The sequence below is a fragment of the Eubalaena glacialis genome, chromosome 17, assembly GCF_028564815.1.
Source record: "Eubalaena glacialis isolate mEubGla1 chromosome 17, mEubGla1.1.hap2.+ XY, whole genome shotgun sequence".
NCBI lineage: Eukaryota > Metazoa > Chordata > Mammalia > Artiodactyla > Balaenidae > Eubalaena > Eubalaena glacialis.
In genome coordinates, this window is record NC_083732.1 from 78,977,245 (window position 1) to 79,004,025 (window position 26,781).

Below are 26,781 nucleotides of genomic sequence, written 5' to 3' on the forward strand. Positions count from 1 at the left end.
TTCAGGGACAAGGAAGAAATTAACTGTTGACACTACAGAGCAGACAAGTGAAATGAGAAATGAAAAATGTCAGTTGGGTTAGCAACAAAAAATCATCCGTCAAGAGCAATGTCTGTGCAGTGGTGAGGGCAGAAGTCAGGTTGCAGGGGCATGAGGTATCAGGGAAGGTTGAGGAGGTGGACACAGGAGGTGAGGACAACTCATTCAGGGCACTTGGCTGTGAGATACGAGAAGGATAGGGTTGTGTCTGGGAGGGAGGCGTGAGATCAAAGGAAGGCTCCTGATGTTTCTACCATACGGCACAGCAATTCCTGCCTTGCTCCTTATTAGAGTTGTCGGTGTTTGTTGCTAACATAGCCGTAGGTACATGTCCACTAAATGCAGAAGGCTTTTTCCTTTGCTCAAGTTTACTCTATCTTGAAGACAGAATGATGGGCTCTCTGGGAGTCTATATCCCATACATCACGGTGCTGTGGCCAAGCTCGGAGGCTACGCTGCTCCCGTCCTATTACTCAATGAGATGCAGAGGCTTTGTGCTCTCATTCTGCTTTGCAAACAAACATTCTGTCCTACCCAGACACCGCTGAGCCTGTCTGCATCCACCTAAAGACAAGCTAGACTACCAAGGAGACTTCCAAAAATGCTGATGGGGGAAACGGAATATGTGCTGTTTCAAAAATAATAAGAAATCAGTGGTTGATTGAAAATGTAATATTCGGAATAATAGAATAGCTAGAAATTTGACCAAGCATGAACAAGCTAAAGGCTCCTAATGCACTGTGAATTAATAGACAACTTCAACACATACATCAAAGGAATAGCAGAACAGTCTCGGAAAGCCTTAGCTAATCAGAATAAGTAAATCTATTTCAAGGTGACATTCAACTTTATGGGAAAAAATTAAATTCTCCTGGGTGCTTGGGAGCCCAGGGTATTTCTAGCTCAGCACCTATACTAAGGAGGCATGCAAACACATGGTCTGCTAAACAGAATTTAAACTCTGGTTAAAGTCCTCTACTGCTATGAAAGCTTGGTTTCTTGGGTCTTGACTATTTTCCAGATAGAGCCAATCGCCCTTCATATGAGTCCATGAAGGGCATGGTATAGGCAAATTCACCATGAAAATATCCATGTTCTCCCGCAAGCATGAATAGTGTTGAAAGGCATCCCGGTGCAACCCAGACTCTTTTATTCATTGAGTATTTATTGTACACCTCCATGTGTGAGCACCACTGTGGTAGATGCTGGGATTATAAAGTTAAATGGGGTAAGGTCTCCAATCTTGAAGGAAAGACAGAAAAGGAAGCATTTCACTCACTCGTGGAGGCAAGAACCTGAGGGACCATCTCTGCTCTGAGAGCAGAAAGTTAAAGACAGAAGGAGACCACGTGGAAATAGTAACTTAACTCCAGTTCTGCTTGTTAAAGGGACCTGTCATAATGCTTATCAGTGCTTCCCACCTCACCAATTAAATGGCAGGGAGGGGAGAGCAAGGGGTGGACATATTGCTGTGGTGGAACTTATCTCATGGAAACATGAGGACTGGAGAAAAGAAGTCACTCTGACAGTGAGGACCTGGGGAGACCTGGGAGCAGGCAAGAGTCAAACTCTCTTTAGGACTCCCTGCCTTCTGTCCCTCTCCCCTCTTCCTCTCTCAGCTCTGCTCTATCTGTGCCGGAGCCTCATTCTGTCCTCCGCAGCCAGAACTCCTCCATGCAGCTGGGGAGGAAGGCTGCCAGCAGTTCTAGGGGAGCATCATTCCAACATAGGAACTTCTCCTCAAAGGAGAAATTGGTATCGTGATCAGAAAACCAGAGAAAGCTATTGGGACAGTCAACAACAAAAAATCAAGTAAAAACAAAAAAATCAGATCTCTGCTTCATTAGAGAACTAGGCTTATTGAGATGTAGAGATACTGAGATGCTTGACTCTTTGGTTTCTCTGAAACAGTCCTCTAAGCCAGGCTTCCTAACGTTTTCCCCACCTCATGGAGCACGTAGAGTCCTGGGGTAAACTGACTAAGCTCTCCGCAGCAGGAAGTGAGTGGCCCTGAGCTTCCTGACCTCCAGGCCCCTCCCTGTTGTTCAGGAGCCAAAAGGATCAATATCTTGACCCAATCTATTACCCCCTAGTCAGGATGTTACTTTTTGCCCTTAAGACTCTAAAGAAGGAAAACATTAAGCCAATAACAGTCATTTGTTCTTTAACTTGAACATCATGATATAGAGATAGTTAAAGGACATTGGAGAACAGGGTAAGGATAACACCTGCTCAGGGACAGAGGCTTCCTATTGGTTCAGGGCAAAAGGCAAGAGTGTAGCTTTTCCTACAGTGGTGGTATTTGGAAGCCAAAGGCAAATACTAGGTCAGGTTCCTCAGCAAATACCCTGGGCAAAGCTAGAGGAACGTGTTCCAAAAAGGTTGCAGTAGGCTGTGACCCAGGCACCTTGAAGTGAAGCACAGGTGGATGAGGTTAGGTAACTGGGCAGGATGAGATCGAGTACGAGTGGGTCCCGGAAACCAGAATGCAGCAGTCCAGTTATTATCAGTAGCAGAAACTTTTGCCTGAGTCTGGACTTTAATATGTGTTTAAAAATATGTTGTAGGTGTGAGCCAAATGCATTGGAAAGGTTAGGAATAGAATGGACACGTGGCAGATTTTTGTAAAAAGGAATTAAACCCTTTAGACAAGTTATCTTTCTTTATAAACCTCTCCTCTCCTCTCCTCTCCTCTCCTCCTCTCCTCCTCTCCTCTCCTCTCCTCTCCTCTCCTCTCCTCTCCTCTCCTCTCCTCTCCTCTCCTCTCCTCTCCTCCCCTCCCCTCCCCTCCCCTCCTCTCCCCTCCCTTCCTCCTTACTCCCCTTCCCTTCTCTCTCCTCTTCTCTCCCTCCCCCCGCCAAAGTTAACGCATGCCATGTTTCCATTCCTACAGTGGAGATTCAGGGGGTGCTGGCTAAGACTCACTAACAAAGCACGTCTAGATTTACAGACATACAGAGCTAGAAAGAATCTTAGTGATTGCCTACACCAACCCTCTCAATTTACAGAGGAGAAAACCAAGACCCAGTAAGGGAGGTGACCTGCCCACTTCCCTAACCCGAGAGCAGAGCTAAGCTAGCACTGGGTCTCTAAGATCCCAGATCAGTGCACGCACTGCTTCTGGGTGTGGAATTCTTTCCGTGTCTGGAAAGTGAAGGAAGGATGTGAACTAGAGCCTGTCCAGTGTGGAAGGAGATATGCGCGGGCTCAAATCCTAACTACCCTAGCTATGTGGGCCTTGGACAAGTTACTTCACTTCTCTGAGCTCAATTTTCCTATCTGTAATATAAGAGTTGAACCTGTGGTATTGTTGTGAAGATTAAATTAGTTCATGTAAATGCCAACATTACTTTAATAGAATGATAGTATACAAAAAAAAAAAAAAAGAAATCTCAATTATGAATATAGAGGCAAGAATTCTAAATAAATTATTAGGGAATAGAATCTAGCATATGTCCAAAGAAGAATACACCATGACCAAGCATGGTATATTGTGGGAATGCAAGGGTGGTTCAATATCAGGAAACAACACATAATCCATTACATCAAAAATTAGAGGGGTAAAAAATGATCATATCAGTAGACACTGAAAATGGCATTTTACAAATGAGATTATTGCATTCCTAGTATAGTGCTTGACACATAGTAGGTATTCAAGCAATGGTAGCTATTATTATGAACCACAGAGTCATGATTAATCTGCACCAGCTGGGTTCTATAAAAACCTTGACTTTTATGAAGATAGCAGTTATTTCTTAGAGTATTTCCTGAGCCAGATTTCAAATATAAGCCAATCTACTTACCATGTTGAGGAAATAAACACGCCGATTTTAGTAGGTTCATCTGACCCCCACCCCCCCTGCTCTTGAAGCCAAAAGCTATTTTTAATCTCTGTAGGACCATGTTCCTCCATCTATAAAGTGGAAATGATAATGCATCTCCATTATAGGCTTGTGCGGATCAAATGAAAGGATCAGTGCACAGCCTGGGCAGTTTGCCTCCACAAGGTAATCATTTAAATGTGCCCATGTCCCCTGAGAGTGGCCTTTAGTTTCAGCCTAATTTCTCTAAATAGCAATGTGAATGCCTGGATGGCAAGTCTCTAGTTCGGGTGAAAATGAAGAGGCAGTCAGGCTTCTTTGGTGGGAGTTAGTGGGACCTACACTATCTATAGATGGCATCAGCTCTCATGAGACTATCAGACAGGTCAAACCCAAGGTGCAAGACATTTATGGACAGCTTGCAAGGAATCATCCAAGAAGAGGAAATACTAAAAGTGGAATACGTTGAAAGAGAGTTTCAGGGAAACAGCAAGAAAAGACTTTGGCTTGGACTAATACATAGTAGGAAAGACTTAAGTCATCATTTAAAAGTTGTGTCTCCTCCAGAGTGTATGACCCCCATACTTTTCAAAGGAATAGTTTGTTTCTTATTCATTTAAGAAATTTGGAATAACTTAAAACTTACAGAAAAGTAACAAGAACAATGTAAAGAACGCCCACATTACCTCCTCCTAGGAATCCACCCGAGTTTTGCCAAATGCCTTGAATAACAGAAGAATCCAGTTTAGCATCACACTCACCCTTGGTGATCACGTGTCTTCTGTCTCCTTCAAGGTGGAACAGTTCTTCAAGTTCATCTTGACATTCATGACTTCAACATTCACTTTTTCCTTTAAATATGACACTTAAAAATTTCAATTTACAGCAGTGATTATTCCAATAGTAATAAAACTTATTAGTAATGGAGGTAGATGCTGGCCAAGTTCAAGGTCCATTGTAAAGTCTTGACAGTGGAAAATGCACTTAGAATATCTGGTGTTTTCTTATGATTCATTGATTCCTCTTGGAGGATGACATTTTTAAAAAACCCACTTTTTAAACACTACAGAACATTTATTTTGTAAAATGTCCTTCAATTTGACTTTGTCTGATGTATCCTGATGATTGGATTCGGATTATGCCTTTTTGGAAGGAATTTCACAGAAGTGACTCTCTGATCTTCTCGCTGCATCTCATCAAGTGGCATGCGATGCTGCCTTTAACCATTACTGGTGGTGTTAACTTTGATCACTCCATCAAGGTACTAGCCTTTTCCACTGTAAAGTTACCCTTTCCCCCTTGTAATTAATATAATTAATAAGTATTTTTGTGGGGAGATATTTTGAGACTATGTAAATATTTTCTTCCTCATTCAGTTTCACCTCCCTTACTATTAGCCCACATTGATGGTTCTTGCCTGAATTAATTTTTACTGTAACAGTTGCTGAATGGTGAGCTTCTAATTCCATGATTTCTTCTACATTTTTTGTTGGCATTCTGTCGAGAGGAAGAGATTTTTGTTTTTCCCATTTATTTATGTATTTTTATCAAGGTGGGGGTGTGAATTCTTAATGTATTCAGTGGCACCTGATCCATTATTATCCTTATTTATTTTGATACTCAAATTGTCCTCGATTTGGCCAGTGGGAGCCTCTTCAAGCTTGATCCCGTGTCATTCTGATGTGTCCCCATCATTCTTTGAGGACTGTGAACATTTTCTAGTACAACAAGATATTCCAGGCTTATCTTATACTTCTCCTGACTCAGCCTTGAAATGAGCCATTTCTCTGAGGAGCCCTGGTTCCATTTAATGAAGAATGTTATTTTGAGACTAAGATCTGGAGGCTAGGTGTGTTCATTGCTACTTGGCTGTTATTACTTCTAGGCTCTTTCAGTCTCTAATTCAATGGCTCATTTTAGCTTTCTCTTTTTCTCTTTTTATATTTTTCTATTTTAGCTTTCTCTATTTCTGTATATTTTCTATATTTCCCTTCTGTAATAGTGAGAAGCCTGGTTCCCATTATCCTCAAATATTTACTTATTCGTTTATCTCCTCCCATATCTAACCAATCTCCCAATCTTGCTGGGCTGCTACCCAGCTGGGCTGCTTTTCTCACTTGGGTCTCAGTCTCACGGGGCCATCTTCCTCAATCAAGCCGGCCAAATGGATTTTGGACTGAATTATTCAGGAAGGAAGGAGGAAAGAAGAGAAGCCAAATAAATATATATATATATTTTTAATAATATCCAGTTTGGCCCTGGATATGGGAAGATGGGCATGTTTATAAATAGCCAGGAGAAGTATATATTTGTACAGTGTTTCTGTCTTAAATATGATGCTCAATTCCTGTTTATCTAATGTAGCCAATAAGACACACACACACATGCACAATCATGCTCTTTGACCTAGAAATTTCACTTCTGAGAAATTATCCTAGATAATTGGACAAATGTAATAAACATCAGTATTTGTTGTGACATTGTATACATAACAGCAAAAACCTGAAAATGTAAATGTCCAATAAATTACGTTTCCTCAATAGAATGCATCAGACAAAGGTTATGTAGATTTATGCCTTTTGTCATAGAAAATGACAATAATATATTGTCACGTAAGAAACTGAGTTAAAAGGAGTAAATATCACGCATTCCTCTTGAATACACACACGTTTATAACTCCTTTCATGGGGGAGAATCTCAAAGGCTATTCATCAAACAGTGGGTTTTCTATAGGTTGTGGACTTCTGGATTGTTGTGCTATTTTATTTTATTTAAAATTTTTGATTAGTGTAAATTCAACTGTGAACATGAGTTGTGAAATTAAGAAAAAAAGACCAAAAACAGGGATTTCCCTGGTGGTCCAGTGGAAGACTCTGCGCTCCCAGACCCTGTGGGCTGGGGAGGCGGGGACGGTCTCAGGGCTACAGTAGCCTATTCTTGGTAGGCTCTGTATATTGTTAATTGCTTTTCAAATGCTGTGACTGGATTTGTTCACACCTCAGGATGAGTATGAAATGCAAGTTTAGAAACAAATTAGAAAGATAAAAATGATGCTGAGAATAAAATCCACTTCGTTCTTATTTTTAGAGATCCTGCAGAGTTTAACAGGCTCTAAAACTCATTTTATCCAAGACAATAATAGCCCCAAGACAAATATATGGAAGGGTGGGTATAGATGTGTGTCATCCTCTCTGGCTCCCATCCTAGCATTAGAGAAGAAAAAATACCAACCTCATGCATATAAGCCCAACCTAAAGGCAGGGGTTTAGTCTCTTTTGCTTCCTGCTATCTTCCAAGTGCCCAGAACAGTGCCAGGCACGCAGTAGGAGTTTAATAAATACTCACTGGATAAATGAATGAACCCTCATTTTCACTTTTAATATGCAAAGTAGTTAGATTTCTTTCTCAAACAGGCTGTGCCCTGATCATAGTACAAGAGTGGATACTAGTAATTAAGAGTGTGCTTGACTTGACATTCGAACTTAAAAGCCAGACTTTGCCAGTGCTTGTCCAAGAAACCACCTGAGATCACAGTGTAAAGCCTCGGAAAAACATTCGGCATTTGGCCTGTCTTTCAGGAATCAGATTTTCAAATTCCTTAATTTCCCTGTAGAAAGACTAATTGACTTCCAAGCAGTGGTTCTAAAAATTTTCCACAAAAATACCCTAAGGGCTGAGGCCAGTTCCAGGGCACATTATGTTGCAAATTTTCTATCTGTTTTTATCTTTAGAAAAATCAAGTGAATTGTTTCCTACTCTATATTGTATTGATATTTGTTTAAACATGAAGATAAGGAGGCTTCCTCCTCAAATAGTCATCTAAAATTAACCCTTGAATGGCTGTTTGCTGCCTTCAGAATATAATCCAAATTCCACTGGGGACCTTCAAAAGCGGGCCTCGGCCTACCTTCTGGGGTCACCCCTTCTCTCCTCCTTCCACCACATGCATTCTCTTCTCCAGCCGTGGGTGATGGCTTTAGTTCCCCAAAATGCCCTCCCCTACGCCCACGATCTCAGTCTCTTGACATTCGGCCTTCATTATGCTGTTCCCTCTGCCTGGCACACTGATCCTCTCTCTTGACCAACTCTGACTCATGTCAAGACTTTCTCGCTTGACGCTTCCCTGTACAAAAGAAAAGATGCCCCCGCCATGTGCTCCCAAAGTCTTCTCTTTCATGCAAAATGCACTACATTTTATTGTTGTTGATTATGGAGTCACATTTCTTCTTCATAGGCTGAGTTCTGTGGGGTTGGGTTCTTGTTGAGTTTTCTCCCCGTTAGTTCTCACTGCCTAGTTCAGTGCTGGGTGCAGTAGGTTGTCTTGTTCCTTATTTATTCTGTGCTTCTAAATCCTCCCCTTCCATCCACATAAGGCCTGTACACCTGAAAATTCTAGAGTACTTTGTTATGGAAATGGATTTACTCCCTATTTGTTTGGGGTGAAAACCATATTTGGGCTGAGATTCGCCATCAGGAATAACTTCAGTAGAAGAGGATTTACCTGCTTTATTTCTAGATTAATACTATTTCTGGAGTTTAGGTTAGGTTACCTCCCCAAAAGCTTAATGGTAGACATTGAAGTTGCCAAAATAGATAAATAGATAAATGACTGAGAACAATCACTGAGAACCATTATCAGAGTGACCAGTGTGCCATCTCCATGATCATAGATTTCCATCCTCCTGATACCCTCCAATTGCTCTGATTAGCTGCTGGGTATGCAAACCCTTCGTTTGCAGCTCTATGCCATGACTTGTAGCAAATTGTTCTTCAGTGATCCCAGTAGGATGACTTTTTTAAATGGATGATATTTTAAAAATTCTATACAGACTAGTTACATCATTTGGATTCTTCTTGAATGTGGACTCCCAGGTAAACAATCTTCTGTTGCATTAGAAGTCATATCGCTTCGGGTCTGTTTACAACTCTGATGAGGGTGATCATTTCTTTTTTATTTATTTATTTATTAAAAATTTCTTTTTCTTATGAGTCATCAATTTTATACACATCAGTGTATACATGTCAATCCCCGTTGCCCAATTCATCACACCACCACCCCCCACCCCCCACCCCCCTGCCGCTTTTCCCCCTTCGTGTCCATACGTTTGTTCTCTACATCTGTGTCTCAATTTCTGCTCTGCAAACCGGTTCATCTGTACCATTTTCTAGGTTCCACATATATGCATTAATATACGATATTTGTTTTTCTCTTTCTGACTCACTTCACTCTGTATGACAGTCTCTAGATCCATCCACATCTCTACAAATGACCCAATTTCATTCCTTTTTATGGCTGAGTAATATTCCATTGTATATATGTACCACAACTTCTTTATCCATTCGTCTGTCGATGGGCATTTAGGTTGCTTCCATGACCTGGCTATTGTAAACAGTGCTGCAATGAACATTGGGGTGCATGTGTCTTTTTGAATTATGGTTTTCTCTGGGTATATGCCCAGCAGTGGGATTGCTGGGTCATATGGTAATTCTATTTTTAGTTCTTTAAGGAACCTCCATACTGTTCTCCATAGTGGCTGTATCAATTTACATTCCCACCAACAGTACAAGAGGGTTCCCTTTTCTCCACACCCTCTCCAGCATTTGTTGTTTGTAGATTTTCTGATGATGCCCATTCTAACTGCTGTGAGGTGATACCTCATTGTAGTTTTGATTTGCATTTCTCTAATAATTAGTGATGTTGAGCATCTTTTCATGTGCTTCTTGGCCATCTGTATGTCTTCTTTGGAGAAATGTCTATTTAGCTCTTCTGCCCATTTTTGGATTGGGTTGTTTGTTTTTTTAATATTGAGCTGCATGAGCTGTGTATATATTTTGGAGATTAATCCTTTGTCCGATGATTCATTTGCACATATTTTCTCCCATTCTGAGGGTTGTCTTTTCGTCTTGTTTATGGTTTCCTTTGCTGTACAAAAGCTTTTAAGTTTCATTAGGTCCCATTGTTTATTTTTGTTTTTATTTCCATTACTCTAGGAGGTGGATCAAAAAAGATCTTGCTGTGATTTATGTCAAAGAGTGTTCTTCCTATGTTTTCCTCTAAGAGTTTTATAGTGCCTGGTCTTACATTTAGGTCTCTAATCCATTTTGAGTTTATTATTTTTTTTTTTCATTTATATACTTTTATTTGGGAATGTTTAAATCAATACAGAGAAAACTAAATTTCAGAGACACTGAATATCATTAGTTTGGATATCATTACTTTATTATAAAAGAAACACGGAAATTATTTACAGGATGAAAGATTTCAGAACTTCAGTGGCAGCTTCACGTGATGCCATTGGGGGAACGGGCAGCTTCACGTGATGCCATTTCAATAGTGACTTATTTTAGTCGACATATTTTCCAAGAATGTCACCATCTCTAAATAAGAAATAATCCTTGTCATCTAGAACTACTTTGGTGCCTCCATATTCTGGGAGAAGAACTTTATCTCCAACTTTCACACTAACTGGTTGAATCTCTCCACCCTTTCCTTTAGAGCCTGATCCAACAACTACTACCGTTGCTTGCAATACTTTTCCTTGTGATTTTTCTGGAAGCATAATGCCTCCTTTGGTTACAACTTCGGCTGCACTTCTTTCAACTAATACTCGGTCAAAGAGGGGAAGAAACTTTCTAAATGCCTGTCCTGCCATGACTCGGGTTGCCGCACTTCGTACTCTCGCTCTCTGGCCGCCGCCGCCACAAAGGAGAGATCCGCAGTCCGACCCCCCGGCCACGTGAACTCGAGAGTTGAGTTTATTTTTGTGTATGGTGTTAGAGAGTGTTCTAATTTCATTCTTTTATGTGTAGCTGTCGAGTTTTCCCAGCACCATTATTGAAGAGACTGTCTTTTCTCCATTGTGTATCATTGCCTCCTTTGTCATAGATTAGTTGATCATAGGTGCGTGGGTTTATCTCTGGGCTTTCTGTCCTGTTCCATTGATCTATCTTTCTGTTTTTGTGCCAGTACCATATTGTCTTGATTACTGTAGCTTTGTAATATAGTCTGAAGTTAGGGAGTCTGATTCCTCCAGCTCTGTTTTTTTCCCTCTAGACTGCTTTGGCTATTCGGGGTCTTTTGTGTCTCCGTACAGATTTTAAGATTTTTTGTTCTAGTTTTGTAAAAAAGTGCCATTGGTAATTTGATAGGGATTGCACTGAATCTGTAGAGTGCTTTGGGTAGTATAGTCATTTTCACTATATTGATTCTTCCAATCCAAGAACATGGTATATCTCTCCATCTGTTGGTATCATCTTTAATTTCTTTCATCGGTGTCTTATTGTTTTCTGCATACAGGTCTTTTGTCTCCCTAGGTAGGTTTATTCCTAGGTATTTTATTCTTTTAGTTGCAGTGGTAAATGGGAGTGTTTCCTTAATTTCTCTTTCAGATTTTTCATCATTAGTGTATAGGAATGCAAGAGATTTCTGTGCATTAATTTTGTATCCTGCTACTTTACCAAATTCATTGATTAGCTCTAGTAGTTTTCTGATGGCATCTTTAGGATTCTCTATGTATATAGTATCATATCATCTGCAAACAGTGACAGTTTTGCTTCTTCTTTTCCAATTTGTATTCCTTTTATTTCTTTTTCTTCCCTGATTGCTGTGGCTAGGACTTCCAAAACTATGTTGAATAATAGTGGTGAAAGTGGACATCCTTGTCTTGTTCCTGATCTTAGAGGAAATGGTTTCAGTTCTTCACCATTGAGAATGATGTTTGCTGTGGGTTTGTCATATATGGCCTTTCTTATGTTAAAGTAGGTTCCCTCTATGCCCACTTTCTGGAGAGCTTTTATCATAAATGGGTGTTGAATTTTGTCAAAAGCTTTTTCTGTATCTATTGAGATGATCATATGGTTTTTATTCTTCAATTTGTTAATATGGTGTATCACATTCATTGATCTGTGTATATTGAAGAATCCTTGCATCCCTGGGATAAATCCCACTTGATCGTGGTGTATGATCCTTTTAATGTGTTGTTGGATTCTATTTGTTAGTATTTTGTTGAGGATTTTTGAATCTATATTCATCAGTGATATTGGTCTGTAATTTTCTTTTTTTGTAGTATATTTGTCTGGTTTTGGTATCAGGGTGATGGTGGCCTCATAGAATGAGTTTGGGAGTTTTCCTTCCTCTGCAATGTTTTCGAAGAGTTTGAGAAGGATAGGTGTTAGCTCTTCTCTAAATGTTTGATAGAATTCACCTGTGAAGCCATCTGGTCCTGGACTTTTGTTTGTTGGAAGATTTTTAATCACAGTTTCAATTTCATGACTTGTGATTGGCCTGTTCATATTTGCTATTTCTTCCTGGTTCAGTCTTGGAAGGTTATACCTTTCCAAGAATTTGTCCATTTCTTCCAGGTTGTCCATTTTATTGGCATAGAGTTGCTTATAGTAGTCTCTTAGGATGCTTTGTATTTCTGCGGTTTCTGTTGTAACTTCTCCTTTTTCATTTCTAATTTTATTGATTTGAGTCCTCTCCCTCTTTTTCTTGATGAGTCTGGCTAATGGTTTATCAATTTTGTTTATCTTTTCAAAGAACCAGCTTTTAGTTTTATTGATCTTTGCTGTTGTTCTCTTTGTTTCTATTTCATTTATTTCTGCTCTGATATTTATGATTTCTTTCCTTCTGCTAACTTTGGGTTTTGTTTGTTCTTCTTTCTCTAGTTCCTTTAGGTGTAACGTTAGATTGTTTATTTGAGATTTTTCTTGTTTCTTGAGGTAGGCTTGTATAGCTATAAACTTCCCTCTTAGAACTGTTTTTGCTGCGTCCCATAGTTTTGGATCATCGTGTTTTCATTGTCATTTGTCTCTAGGTATGTTTTGATTTCCTCTTTGATTTCTTCAGTGATCTCTTGGTCATTTAGCAACGTATTGTTTAGCCTCCATGTGTTTGTGTTTTTTACGTTTTTTCCCCTGTAATTGATTTCTAATCTCATACCATTGTGGTCAGAAAAGGTGCTTGATGTGATTTCAATTTTCTTAAATTTACTGAGGCTTGATTTGTGACCCAAGATGTGATCTATCCTGGAGAATGTTCCATGCACACTTGAGAAGAAAGTGTAATCTGCTGTTTTGGGATGGAATGTCCTATAAATATCAATTAAATCTATCTGGTCTATTGTGTCATTTAAAGCTTGTGTTTCCTTATTAATTTTCTGTTTGGATGATCTGTCCATTGTAAGTGAGGTGTTAAAGTCCCCCACTATTATTGTGTTACTGCCCATTTCCTCTTTTAGAGCTGTTAGCAGTTGCTTTATATATTGAGGTGCTCCTATGTTGGGTGCATATATATTTATAATTGTTATATCTTCTTCTTGGATTGATCCCTTCATCAGTATGTAGTGTCCTACCTTGTCTCTTGTAACATTCTTTATTTTAAAGTCTATTTTATCTGATAGGAGTATTGCTACTCCAGCTTTCTTTTGATTTCCATTTGCATGGAATATCTTTTTCCATCCCCTCACTTTCAGTCTGTATGTGTCCCTAGGTCTGAAGTGGGTCTCTTGTAGACAGCATATATATGGGTCTTGTTTTTGTATCCATTCAGCAAGCCTGTGTCTTTTGGTTGGAGCATTTAATCCTTTCACGTTTAAGGTAATTATCGATATGTATGTTCCTATGACCATTTTCTTAATTGTTTTGGGTTTGTTTTTGTAGGTCGTTTTCTTCTCTTGTGTTTCCCACTTAGAGAAGTTCCTTTAGCATTTGTTGTAGAGCTGGTTTGGTAATGCTGAATTCTCTTAGCTTTTGCTTGTCTGTAAAGCTTTTGATTTCTCCATCGAATCTGAATGAGATCCTTGCCGGGTAGAGTAATCTTGGTTGTAGGGTCTTCCCTTTCATCACTTTAAGTATATCATGCCACTCCCTTCTGGCTTGTAGAGTTTCTGCTGAGAAATCAGCTGTTAACCTTATGGGAGTTCCCTTGTATGTTATTTGTTGTTTTTCCCTTGCTGCTTTCAATAATTTTTCTTTCTTTAATTTTTGCCAATTTGATTACTATGTGTCTCGACGTGTTTCTCCTTGGGTTTATCCTGTATGGGACTCGCTGCGCTTCCTGGACTTGGGTGGCTATTTCCTTTCCCATGTTAGGGAAGTTTTCGACTATAACCTCTTCAAATATTTTCTCGGGTCCTTTCTCTCTCTCTTCTCCTTCTGGGACCCCTATAATGCGAATGTTGTTGCGTTTAATGTTGTCCCAGAGGTCTCTTAGGCTGTCTTCATTTCTTTTCATTCTTTTTTCTTTATTCTGTTCCGTAGCAGTGAATTCCACCATTCTGTCTTCCAGGTCACTTATCCATTCTTCTGCCTCAGTTATTCTGCTATTGATTCCTTCTAGTGTAGTTTTCATTTCAGTTATTATATTGTTCATCTCTGTTTGTTTGTTCTGTAATTCTTCTAGGTCTTTGTTAAACATTTCTTGCATGTTCTCGATCTTTGCCTCCATTCTTTTTCCGAGATCCTGGATCATCTTCACTATCATTATTCTGAATTCTTTTTCTGAAAGATTGCCTATCTCCATTTCATTTAGTTGTTTTTCTGGGGTTTTTTTCTTGTTCCTTCATCTGGTACATAGCCCTCTGCCTTTTCATCTTGTCTATCTTTCTGTGAATGTGGTTTTTGTTCCACAGGCTGCAAGATTGAAGTTCTTCTTCTATACTAAAAATTCTTGAAAGGCCAAATGGTTCCCAAATAATTGCATACCAAGACAAAACTCAAGAATACCTGCTCGTGTTGGAGGGTCTCCTGTAGAGGCAGGGGTTGGCTGTGGCTCATCGTGAGGACAAGGACACTGGCAGCAGAAGTTCTGGGAAGTACTCCTTGGTGTGAGCTCTCCCAGAGTCTGCCATTAGACCCACCAAAGAGCCGGGTGAGGGTGATCATTTCTTAGTCTAAGCTAAGAATGCTCCATGCTTTTATCATGACTGTAATTCTGAAACAGTATTGACTGAGGTTAGGAATGCAATACCTAGAGTTTCAACCAGATATTGATTATCTCCTAACAGGTAGTAATGACTGCAATAAACGCTGGAGAGCTCAGCTGAAAGAAATAGATAAATATACTGGTAGCAGACGGTACCTGTGACACACTGAAACCTGGGGTGATCTTGGTTCCATCAGCCAGCTCCTGTGGCCTTTTGTCAGCAATGTGGCTTCAGGCTGCTGGAGCCTGCTTGACCTGTGCCCTGCCAAGACCAGAAGTGCCTGGGAATATATATTGTCCAGGGGGCAGCTTTTGACCAGTGTGCTGAAGAATGCGGGAGGGTAAATAAGCCAGCTCCCTTGTCCTCTGATTGGGACAACTCAGGTGTGACCTACGCTGTCTCCAAAGCTCCCCTTTGGGATTGACCCCTAGTTCCTCTCGTTGCTTGATATTGAGTCCTTGCTTAGCTGCCTTTTCTTCCCTTTCCACATGCCTGAGACCCTATTGTTTTTTTCCCGGAAATACTTCTTAATAAACCACTTTCAAATGAATCTTTGCATTGGGGTCTGCTTCGGGGGAATCCAGCCTATGACCACATTGCAGTAGAAATGGAAACATGGTCCTAAAAATTGGCTGCTAGTTCCCTATCATGGACATTGATCCAAGTGGGCCTTCAGTAGGAACTTGTGAGATTTGTACAGCTGACTTAACAGATCTAGAGGTGCCAAAGCTACCACTACCTGAATGTTCTTTCCTCTCCTGATCGTCACCTATCACCTCCTCAGATTCATCTTCCCTGACCACTGGCTCTAAAATAGACCCTTGTTGCTCTATTATCTCCATTTTGGCACCTTGTCGATTTCCTTTGGGGCACTTGCCACTGTCTGTAATTATCACATGCGTTTGTTTCTTCTTTGATTTTGCCCATCCTCACCCCTAGACTGTAAGCCCCATCAGGTCAGGATCCACATCTGTCTTGTTTCCTGCTGTGTTCTCTGTGCTAGCCCAGTGCTCAGTGACAATTTATTGAATGAATGGAAACCACGTGTGACTGCCCCCTCCATCCCCCACGGTGTGTCCACCAAGACTGACCTTTGCTGAGGTGGCGAGCATGGTTTTATATGTTCAGAACCTCCAAGAAGTTAGTAGAGGTCTGCTACATTTTGGAATACCCACCTGGCCCCAATAAGGAAAACAGATGAAGCACATGTGTTTCTAGGGATTGTTTAGCCTGGGACACACCAGGCAGTAAACACATTGTGCCTGACAAGTCTTCATGAAGGGTGTGGAAGTTTTGAAGTCAAAGTGTTGCTGGCGTTGATTTGGTTCTTGGAAAACATAAGTCCTCTTTTCTGCTGAGTTCCTCTGATGACTGTGCCTGGTGTCTCTGAATCAGATTCTCCCAAGGCAACAGTTATGCCAGGAGGGGGAATTTTTGGTGGGCTGTACATTAACCCTTTGGGGCAATTAGGACCTCTCCAAAGTAGTGAAGATGAGATGAGTTATGAAGTCTTCCATCCACTTAGATACAAGGACCAGAGCAGAACTTCTCAAAGTGGATCCCACAGAACACAGCTACTACAGTATATTAATAAGCTTGCACAGAAACAAAAGCATATGTGGGTGGAAAAATATATGTGGAAAGAGCCTTTAATATGTTCATATATTTTGTTTGTGACTGTGGAACTTATGTGACCATAGAATATTTTCTTCAGGAATTATCACCTAGGCAATAACTGCACTAGAGATTGTCTGGAGTTGCTACTTCACACTTGGTCTTCCTGACTGAGTGTCCCCAAGCTTCTGACCTGCAGGAAGTCCTCCTCTAATTCCACATGGATTATCTCCAGAGCCTCTTCCACCACTCTCTGTTTTGCATCTTACACTCTTTCCCAAATCAGAGTATCTACCCGTCTCTAAACATTCTGCCAACTTTCTCAATGGTTCTGGTTTGCAAACTGTTGCAAAACTTCACGGCTTAAGACAGCAACCATCATTTATTTAGCTCATGCACTGCCATTTGGGCAGGGCTCAGCAGGGAAGGCTCATCCTTGGGCCATGAAGCCTCTACTGGGAGGTTCCGCTGGAGGATCTGCTCACAAGATCGGTTTACTCCCATGGTTGGCAGTTGGTGCTGGCTGGTGGCTGAGACCTCAGCTGGGGCTGGCAGTAGGAATACCCATAAATGGCCTCTCCCTGTGGTTGCTTGGTTTCTTCATAGCATGCCGAACCGGCGGGTTCCAAGACTGAGTGTTCAAAGACACAGGACGTAAAAGCCTGGGCTTCTTAAGTCCTGGGCTGGGAAACAGCTTAGTTTCATGTCCATGTGTTCTACTGGTCCAGCTGTCACGGAACGCAGATTCTGGGGCAGATGGAAGGTGTGGCAGAGAATTTGGAGGCTATGACTTTAGATGGTTATAGCAGCTCTGTGAGTTTGCTGTTCTAATTCTGCCTCTAATGTGCTTTCTCTCCCACCCCTACTACTCTCCCATCCCTGATTAGGAAGCTACTGATGCTGCAAGGCCCAGCTCCAAAGCCACTTCCTCTGTAGAAGTGTTCTTGTGTCTGCTTCCTTAGCATGGGGGTTTTATTGCTAGTCTCATGTTTAACACATATTAATGTTGGTTGTCTTAGAGGGCAATAAGACATCCTATTCATCCTTTATTCCAGTTCCTGGCATAGGGCCTGTGCGGAATTGATTGATTAATTTTCTCGACGAACTGTGATAACAGCTAGAATTTCATCAACAGGTTACTGTTTAATAGGCCCTAATATATGCACCTTACAAATATTATCTTATTGAATCCTCATAAGTAAGAAGCCATTATTATTTCTACTGTACAAATGAAGAAACTAAGATCATAGTAAAATTTCCAATACCCCACAGCCTATAAATGGCAGAACCAGCATTCAAATCCAAGTTCAAAGCCTATGTTCATAACCAATAGGTTCTTATTTGAATAGTGAATTTGTTAAAGTAGCCAGTTATATCCACCCAACATTGAAATAACCAAACAATGCTCTCAAATAGTTGATCTGCAGACTCCACTACAGTGTTTTAGGATAATTTCATTTCATTCCTACAAACCATTGTCTATTGTACTAAAGGATCCAAATATTTAAAGAACTGTTATGTGGAAAGGAGATTGACTTGTTTTTGTAGCTCAAGATGGCAAAATTAGAAGTAATAAAAGGAAGATATGAGGAAGAAGCAGATTCTTGTTCAACATAAGGAAAAACTTTTAACGGATTAAGATTGACCATAGAAGGAGTGGGTTGACGTTGAGGTGCTGAGTTCCCCGTCACTGCAGGAATCCAAAAAGATTGTGTGTGATCATTGTGTTGTTTCAGAGATGTGGACTAGCTATCTATAATGAATATGCTGTTTTTGCGCCCCCATATCCCTTCACCCTTCTCCTGGGAATTATATCAGAATTTTCCTATGGGAAGTACTGGCTCCCTCACTCTCAGCTAATGTGTTTTAGGTGAGGTTTAGGTGGAGTTGAATCTATCCAATCAATGTTTTGCATGTTTCTTGCCACATTGATTACTTCAGTGATGAATAATGATGAAGTCATAGCCACTTACTCATTCAATCATTTATTCAACAATGTGTAGGTTAAATTTTTCTTTCAAATCATGAAGGATTCTCCCACCCTTCCTCCAGTAAGTATTTATAGAGCAAAAAAGAAAAAAAAAAATCTTGAAGGATTCACTTTTATAGGAATTGTCCTCCAATGTAAACAACTAGAAAAGAAGATACAACATAAAAAACAACTGTTTTCAGACATTCTATTTAGGCAGTACAGGAATGTGATCTCTGAGAGACAGAAAACAAAAGAGGTCAGCCCTGTGATTGGTCCAGATAACTGGCTGGAGTCAGTTTCCAGCACCCAGTCTGGGAAAAGAGAACCCAAAGAGAGGATGGTAATCTTGCTGAGTTGAGAAGCCTGAGGTTGGAGTTTGAGAATGTCAAGTCAGCTAGAATTTGTGTGACAGATTTCTGGAGAGGAGGAGCCTATGCAAAAAAAGAGTTCCAGAAGTCTGCCTAAGAGTTCCCTTGTCTTTGGCTGAAAACCAATCTGTGCATGTATAAGATGACAACCCACGCTGTTTAGCTTGTCTTGCAAATTTGTTTCTGATATTGACTGTATCCTTTAAGGCTGATCAGTTTTAAAATGCATCAGCCAGGAATTTATTTCAGCTGCTCCCTGTTTCAACACTTCTTTGCCGTAGCTTTAGAGTGATTAATCCCAATAAGGACAGCAGTGGCTCACTAGCTTTGCAGTTGGTATATTGTTCAAAGTTCAATATTGCTAATGTTAGTTATTATTATAATATTAGAATAATATTAATTTTATATGAAATAATGTTAAGCAACGTAACACAGGGAATGCCAACAACAACAACAAAGTAACAAGAAAACAACAATGAAAGACAAGAAAACATTTTCTTCTAAAACGTTGCCCAGTGATGTGACAAGGATTGTAACTTCTAGGTTTGTTGGAAGACGTTTCTGGAAGGGTCTCTCACGTTTCTGTATGTCTTGCAAGCAGAGGCACTGACTGCTTTTATTCTGGACTATCTTCCCAAGGATGTTTTTAAAGCAAACAGACTTGGAAGATAGAACATCTCCTGGAACAAAGGACAAGTGTGTTTTCGGCCTTGGATGATTGAGATAAGGCCTTTATCTGGAGCAAAGAGCAGGTGTCCTCACCTGGGCCGTGAGCTCCAGATTCTGTCTTCTGCATCTTGGTGTCCTCAGTGCCCGTCTCAGGGCCCTGAACAAGATAAGCCCTCTGAGGACTTCCCTGGTGGTCTAGTGGTTAAGACGCCATGCTTGCACCGCAGGGGGCACGGGGTCGATCCCTGGTCAGGGAACTAAGATTTTTTGGTGCAGCCAAAAAAAAAAAAAAATAGTAGCGAGATAGGCCCTCAGTATATTTGCTCATAAATAAACAAATCGGGCCAGGGAATTGTCTAGCTGTCTGTTCTCACTGAAAAAGGAAGGAGTAAAGGCCAGGTGCTTTTCTCGGTACTGTGCATATGTTAATTCTCTTAATCCTCATGATACCTTTATGAGGTAGACACAGTTACTGTCTTTTATTATCAAGATGGGCAGTAGAGTGTGGGTTATGTACATGGAGTCTGGAGCCAGACTGCCTGGGTTTGGATCCTTTCTCTGTTACTTCAAGCTGTGTGACCTAGGGCAAGTGGCTTAACCTCTCCATGCTTCAGTCTTCCTATCTGAAAAATGGGCATAATGAAAATAAGATTGGATCGCTGTGAGAGTTCAGTGAGTTAAAATAATCCAAATGGCTGGCACATAGAATTGCACAAGTGTGAGCAGACAGAACGCCCTCGTGTGCGCTTTACAGGTTAGACAGCTGAGGCCCAGGAGAGGTGAAGCCACTTAGCCAGATTCCCCAAGGCAAAAAGTGGTAGAACCAGGATTTGGACACCAACAGACTGATTCTAGAGGCTACTCTCATGACCACTACTCTACTTTCTCTGTTCTGAAATGTACATTTAATAGATTAGCTGGCTGTCAGCTAGCTAAGAAGAGATCAGCTTCAAGCTGGGTCTCCTCCCACCTTTACCTGGCTGGTGCCCCAGCTTGGGCCCTACCTGGAGCCCAGCCCACTCGTCCCTGTCTGTGGGGCTGGTGACAGAAGGTGCGGCCTGACCCAGACTCTGGGAGGTATAGCGAGTGAAGCAACCTCACAGGTGTTCCTGGAGCCCCACCTATACCAGCTACCCAAGAAGAATACCTGTAAGGGCAGGAGGCTTCCCTGACCTGGCTACTCCCCAGATCTCCTCCTGCTTATCCGAACATTCCAGGCACTGCCTGGGAGCCCCGGCCAGGGAGCGTGTTGGAGCATGTCCCACTGCTTCAACTGGGAGAACCAACTTTGGTGTAACAATTTCAGCCCCTAGATGTAGGCCCCCAAGAACAGGGCCTGGCACATGATGGGTTCTCAATTTGCATGGGGGAAGAAACCTCAGGTTTTGGAGTCATGGAGTGTTAGAATGGATGAAATTTAGAGAGACTTGCAACTTCTTTTTTAAGCTTTCTGAGCTGCCTATATTCCAGGATTATCTCTCTGTTCAATGGGCCAGTAGAATTAAGCCAGGAAAAACAGAAGTTCTTCCTCCCTTCCTCCTCTTTCTTTTTTTTTTTTCTTTCTTCCTCCCAGCCGGGAAGCCACACATCTAATGTGCTGGTAAATATTTACCAACTGTATCTTCAGAAGAGAAGAAACCAGATTCATAGTGATTGCCAATTCCTGCGGTGTAAATATTCCCACCACGGCCGATTTCAAGCTCCCCATGTGATGTCACTGAACGCAGAGTTGGGAAGAGATGACACAGTCATCTCTGAGCCAGTTCGAACTGGCTCAAGCCATCACTGCAAATGTAGGGCTGTGGGTCCAGGCTTTGAAGACACACAAATCTGATACAGGTTCTGAATCGAGTATTTGCTAGCTGTCTGACCTTGGGCAAATTGCTTAATCTTCATGTATCACAGTGTCCTTATCTGTAAGATGGGAATAATAAAATTATGCATGTTGTGGAGCTGATTTGAAGAGCAGTCGGGCAAATGAATGCAAAGGACATAACTCAAAGGCTTGTCTGGCATATCTAAGCAATCCAGGCAAGGTAGCTAATGTTAGTTACTAGTACAATATATTAAAATCACACAATATAATAATTTCTCCCCCTCCTTGCTAAATATTGCAACAGACTAGCAGTAAAAATCAAAGATCCCCAGCCTGGTGAGATGTCTGGATGGTTCCTTGTGACACAGTCACAAGTTGGGAGCAAAGGTACATGCTGACGCGGCAAATCGGGAGGCCCAGCCTTTGGGGAGCCGAGTGGCTGGAAAGAAACAGTTATGGCCAAGATGAAATGACCTTTTCTTCTATACTCAAAATAGATTTTTGGCTACTAGGCATCCTTCTATGATCCCTTAACAACCTTCAGGAAAGAAGATAATCGAGGCCATAAAGCAGACTGCATGCTGTTGTATGTTGTGGCTTATAAATGAAAGGACGACTTTCCATCCTTGCCAGGCAAGAAGGAAAGAGAGTGATGTTTCCTGAACAGGGATGGGGGTAGGTCATAGGGTGCCTTTCACACCTAATGACCTGCATGTCTTTGTAACCACACGGCCTTGTCCAGTATCTGGCATGCAGTTGGAACGAGAGGAATATTTGCAAAGTCAACAGAAAGCTGTATTGAGTACTTACTTGGTACCAGGCATTGTACTCAGCATGGGGACCCAGAGATAAACACACACCTGACCCCTCAGAACTCACTGTCTAGGGGAAAAGAAAGACGTGTAAATATAAACAACCGTCACTTCGTAACTGTAGTATGAAAATAAGTCCTGGGATCACAGCTGAGGCAGAGATGAAATCTCCCCGGGGATATCATGGCCAGATTTACACAGGAGGTGGCATGTGAACTTGGTCTTGAACTGTGAAGGACTTTACCAGTTCAGCAAAGCAGGAGCAGCCGTCCAGGGAGGAGCAGCAGGTACTAGTTCAGGGTAAACTGGTGCGTTGTTGTGCATTTCAGACCCCAGCTCTCCAGCACGCACTGCATCCGTCCACCTGTGCCTAGAGGGGAAGCCAGGTTGGTGATGTACGGATTGGGGTGGTGGAGGGTGACTGCCCAGTGCAGACATTAAAGGGTGTGTTGTCTGTAAATAAAAGAATTAAACGGACTAAAAGTTGTTCTGCTTTCTGGTAGCAGTTTAACAATGTCAATTTAAACAACGTCAGAGATAAAATACTTCCCCTCCCCCAGCTCTCTCAACACCCCTTCCCTGCAGGGCCAGACAGTTCTCCCTCCTTTACCTTGAAATGCCAGTTAACCAGGTTCTTACATTTAGGGGCAGAGCCAAGGAGGGGAGAACATGGGCCAATTAGTGGGGAAGGAAATACTTTAAAAAGGCATCACCCTTGGGACTTCCCTGGCGGTCCAGTGCTTAAGACTCCGTGCTTCCTTTGCAGGGGGCGCAGGTTCGATCCCTGGTGGGGAAACTGGGATCCCGCATGCCGGGCGGCCAAAAAAAAGGCATCACCCTTGAAGTACCTTCCCTCAGTGTCTTACAGTCTCATCACTCATATCTCAAAAATACCTCCTGGAATGCTTTGGTTTTCATTGTAGTCTTAATAACCACCGTCACATCAGTCAGGACAGGCTAAGTTATGCTGCAGAAACAAACAACTTCCGAACCTTAGTGGTTTGTAATGACAAAGGTTTGTTTGTTTTCTTGCTCATGCTGCAAATCCACGGCTGCTTCCTAGGGGGGCTGCTCCCTGCCTGTCCACTTGGGGTTCAGGAGGCTGGAGGCTCTGATGCGATGCGATCTGCCACGATCACCGCCGCAGGGGAAGGCGCACTGCAGTGCCCAGCGCTGACCACGAACACTCCACCCAGGATGGACATGTGCCACCCTGCTCACATTCCAGTGGCCAAAGAAAGTCATGCGCCTGCACCTAAGTTGAAGAGGGAGGAAGTGTGCAGGCTTAGCATGTGCTCAGAGGGAAAATACCAGAATAGTCGTGAAGGTTTATAATGACTCTCACAGCCATAGAAATATATGAAGTCAAAATAGTTGAAAAGGGCTTCCCTGGTGGTGCAGTGGTTAAGAATCTGCCTGCCAATGCAGGGGACATGGGTTCGAGCCCTGGTCCGGGAAGATCCCACATGCCGTGGAGCAGCTAAGCCCGTGTGCCACAACTACTGAGCCTGCGCTCTAGAGCCCGTGAACCACAACTACTGAGCCCGCGCGCCTTGAGCCCATGCTCCGCAACAAGAGAAGCCACCAGCATGAGAAGCCCGCGCACTGCAACGAAGAGTAGCCCCTGCTCGCCACAACTAGAGAAAGCCTGTGTGCAGCAATGAAGACCCAAAGCAGCCAAAAATAAAAATAAACAAAATAAATTAAAAAATAAAATAAAATAGTTGAAAAGGTGCCATTTCTGGAGAATGTACCTAGTAGGTAGGGGGAGAGCAGCAAATAATCCCACACTTCCCCAGTCTCTGGCCAGGTTTCTACTTATCCCCTAAGACACCTGCTCTCCCTGCCTCACCACCCTAACCAGACATTATCCACCAACTCTGGAACTGGAAAAAAAAAAGGGAAAACCTGGAATTTTGCTCTCAAAGCCACAGGTATAAATGGCAGAAAAAGACTTGGATACTTAAGCTGTTGCAAGAGCTTAGCGTAGTAAGGATACAGGCTAAGCTGATTTAAAAACAAAGGCCCCAAAATACAGTGACTTAGAGAAGATGCACATTTATTCCTCTCCCATAAAACACTGCAGAGGTAGGAAGTCCAAGGGACAGGGCAGTGTCACCATCTTCAAATGACAACTTGCATCTCCAGTTCCAAAGTGCCCCCTCTAGCGGGCACCATCTCCAGAGAGCGGGGCGGGGCAAAAGGACTAGAGCAATCCAGGCGTAGTCTTTCTTTTTTTTAAATTGAAGTATAGTTGATTTACAATGTTGTGCCAGTCTCTGCTGTACAGCAAAGTGACTCAGTTGTACACATGTATACATTCTTTTTTAATATTCTTTTCCATTATGGTTTATCACAGGATATTGAGTATAGTTCCCTGTGCTATACAGTAGGACCTTGTTGTTTATCCATCAGGCATATTCTTTTTAAGGACACACCATTTGCAATCACCTCTTATGGGGCAGAAATTCGTCGTGTGGCTCCACTTTGTTACAGGGAGGCTGGGAAATGTTGACCAATTTGGGCAGCCGTGGACTCAGATAAAACACTAGCACCCTGGGGGAAGGGAGAAGAGGTATCCAAGGGTGCCCTGAAGTCTGCCACACAAAAAAGGCAAGGGCATATTCAGACAGAGACCCAAGATTGCCAAGGCACAAGACTCTACCCAAGCAAGCCGCACCGACCCCCAGAGTCAGGGTGTGTGGAGCCATCTCATAAGGACCCCAATAGGTAATGATCATCCCATTGCCAGGGTGCAGTGATGTTCTTCCGTGCTCCGAGATTCTGCTCGGCCTTCTTCTAGCAGCTCAGCTCAGAATCCAGGAGTTTCCACCAACATGGGAACTCAATGTTCCCCTCCAACATCCCTGGATACACAAAATCCCCCCCACTCCCACCCTAACAGGGAGTGTGTGGTCACCTTGAGCAGAGATGCTGACATGAGAGTAACGTGGTCCCTGAGCAGGGCAGTGGTACCCACCTCGCTCCTGGAGAATGAGTCAGATGCCGTGTCAGGGCAGCTTCCAGTGGTTCCTTGTGGCTGAGGCCCTGCAGGAATGTGGGTGGGGCGGAGGAGTAATTGCAGACAAGAGGAGAGTCAAATTGAACTCATTGTGAGAAGGGCCTTGTGAAATAAAGAGTAAGAATTTCATAGAGAGGGAACAGGCACCCGTCAAATGCACTTAGGCTGGGTTGGGATGTGGTCAGACTGTGTTAGAGGGAAGATGGTTCTAGATGCAGAGGGAAGACGGTTTGGAAGTGGAGAAGCTGAGGAGTCCAATGTGGGGGTGTCTAGCACAAGTCTGGGCAAAAATCATAAAAGCGACCAGGATGGTAGCAACCAGGACCCCATGGAGAAGGATGGAGTTTTGAGTCCTTTAGCAGTTAGAATTGTCTGAACCTGTTGCTAAAGAAACCACGGTGATTGCCTGGATCCAACAGAAGGTACCTGGGTAAATGGCACCTTTAATGAAATCCAAGATACTGGGGAAGGAGTTGGGAAGCTCCTGAGTCAGCGCAAGGCCTGTGTAAGGTTTGCCAGCAAGGACACAGGCTCAGTGAGGCTACATCCCACTGCCCAAGCACCCAGCACAGGTACCTGGCCTGTAGCTGGCCTTCTGCACATGTTTGTTGAACTTAATTAAAATTCAGTGCTGTGTGTCAATTTAAAAAAAAGCAGACAAAAAACTCAATGTGCGGTATTGAAACAGGCCCTGATTTCATCCAGTGATGGAAAAGGATCCCACTGTCTGGCAACAACGTTGGTTCCAGACCTGTAGGATAGCGAATCTGTCTCTGACACAGGAAAATAAAAAGAAGGAAATGAACAGCTGGTCTCCTTCCAGAGGGGGACCATTTGCTCCTATTTGGGGGCGTCTGATTCCGTGTGAGTGTCTGCGGACGGAGGGGCCTCTGACGTGGCTCCACACTCCCAGCTCCCACAGCTGCTGGTGATGTACGCACCATGGGCCCCTTCGCAGGAGTCCCCTACCTTGTCTGACCCCGCGCTGCTAGCAGCTCTGCTGAAACACACATGGTCTCAGGGAAGATAAGCATCTCCTTGGAAGGGGGAGCTCGAAGCAAAAAGGTTTGCGTAGCTATTTCCTTTGTCAGCTGCCATACGAAAGCATAAATCCATTTAAAGAATTCTTGGAGGCGTTTATGCTCAGATTAGAGTTCTTGCTGTTATCCCTTCGACCTTCTGGAGTGTGGCTGCTCTGGCTGGGAAAGTAGCAAAGCCTGGCCAGGGACAGCAGGGCCCGAGTCACTGGGTCATCATTAGGTGAAAGAGATGGAGGTGTGGGACCCCCTGGGGCAGCCAGGAGAGCTTCACTCCAGCGTCTCCGCCCGGCTCTCTCCAAAGTATGAAGTGCGGTCTTGATAAGTAATTGCACAGGTACCGAGGGGTAGCGGGCTGGAGTACATCTGACAATTGAACCTCTCCTGGAAGCCACAGATTGCCGAGCTGTTAATGCCAAGTGTGTGTGTGTGTGTGTGTGTATGTGTGTGTGTATGTGTGTATATGTGTATGTGTGTATGTGTGTGTATTGTGTGTGTGTGTATATGTGTGGTGTGTATGTGTATGTATGTGCGTGGTGTGTGTATGTGTGTGGTGTGTGTATGTGTGTGTGTATGTGTGTGGTGTGTGTATGTGTGTGTGTATGTGTGTGGTGTGTGTGTGTGTATGGGTGTGTGTGTGTATGTGTATGTGTGTGTACGTGTGTATGTGTGTGTGTGTGTGTGTG

The 26,781-nt window shown here is 42.6% G+C and overlaps 1 protein-coding gene across 1 annotated transcript; it reads right to left on the reverse strand.

Annotated features, from left to right (window-relative positions):
• Window positions 1–9,980: 9,980 nt before the first annotated feature.
• Window positions 9,981–10,553, reverse strand: LOC133077270 (10 kDa heat shock protein, mitochondrial-like). The gene has a single exon (XM_061171987.1). It carries the CDS (start codon window positions 10,511–10,513, stop codon window positions 10,205–10,207), a length of 309 nt encoding a protein of 102 aa, XP_061027970.1. The 5' UTR covers window positions 10,514–10,553; the 3' UTR covers window positions 9,981–10,204.
• Between the last annotated feature and the right edge of the window lie 16,228 nt (window positions 10,554–26,781).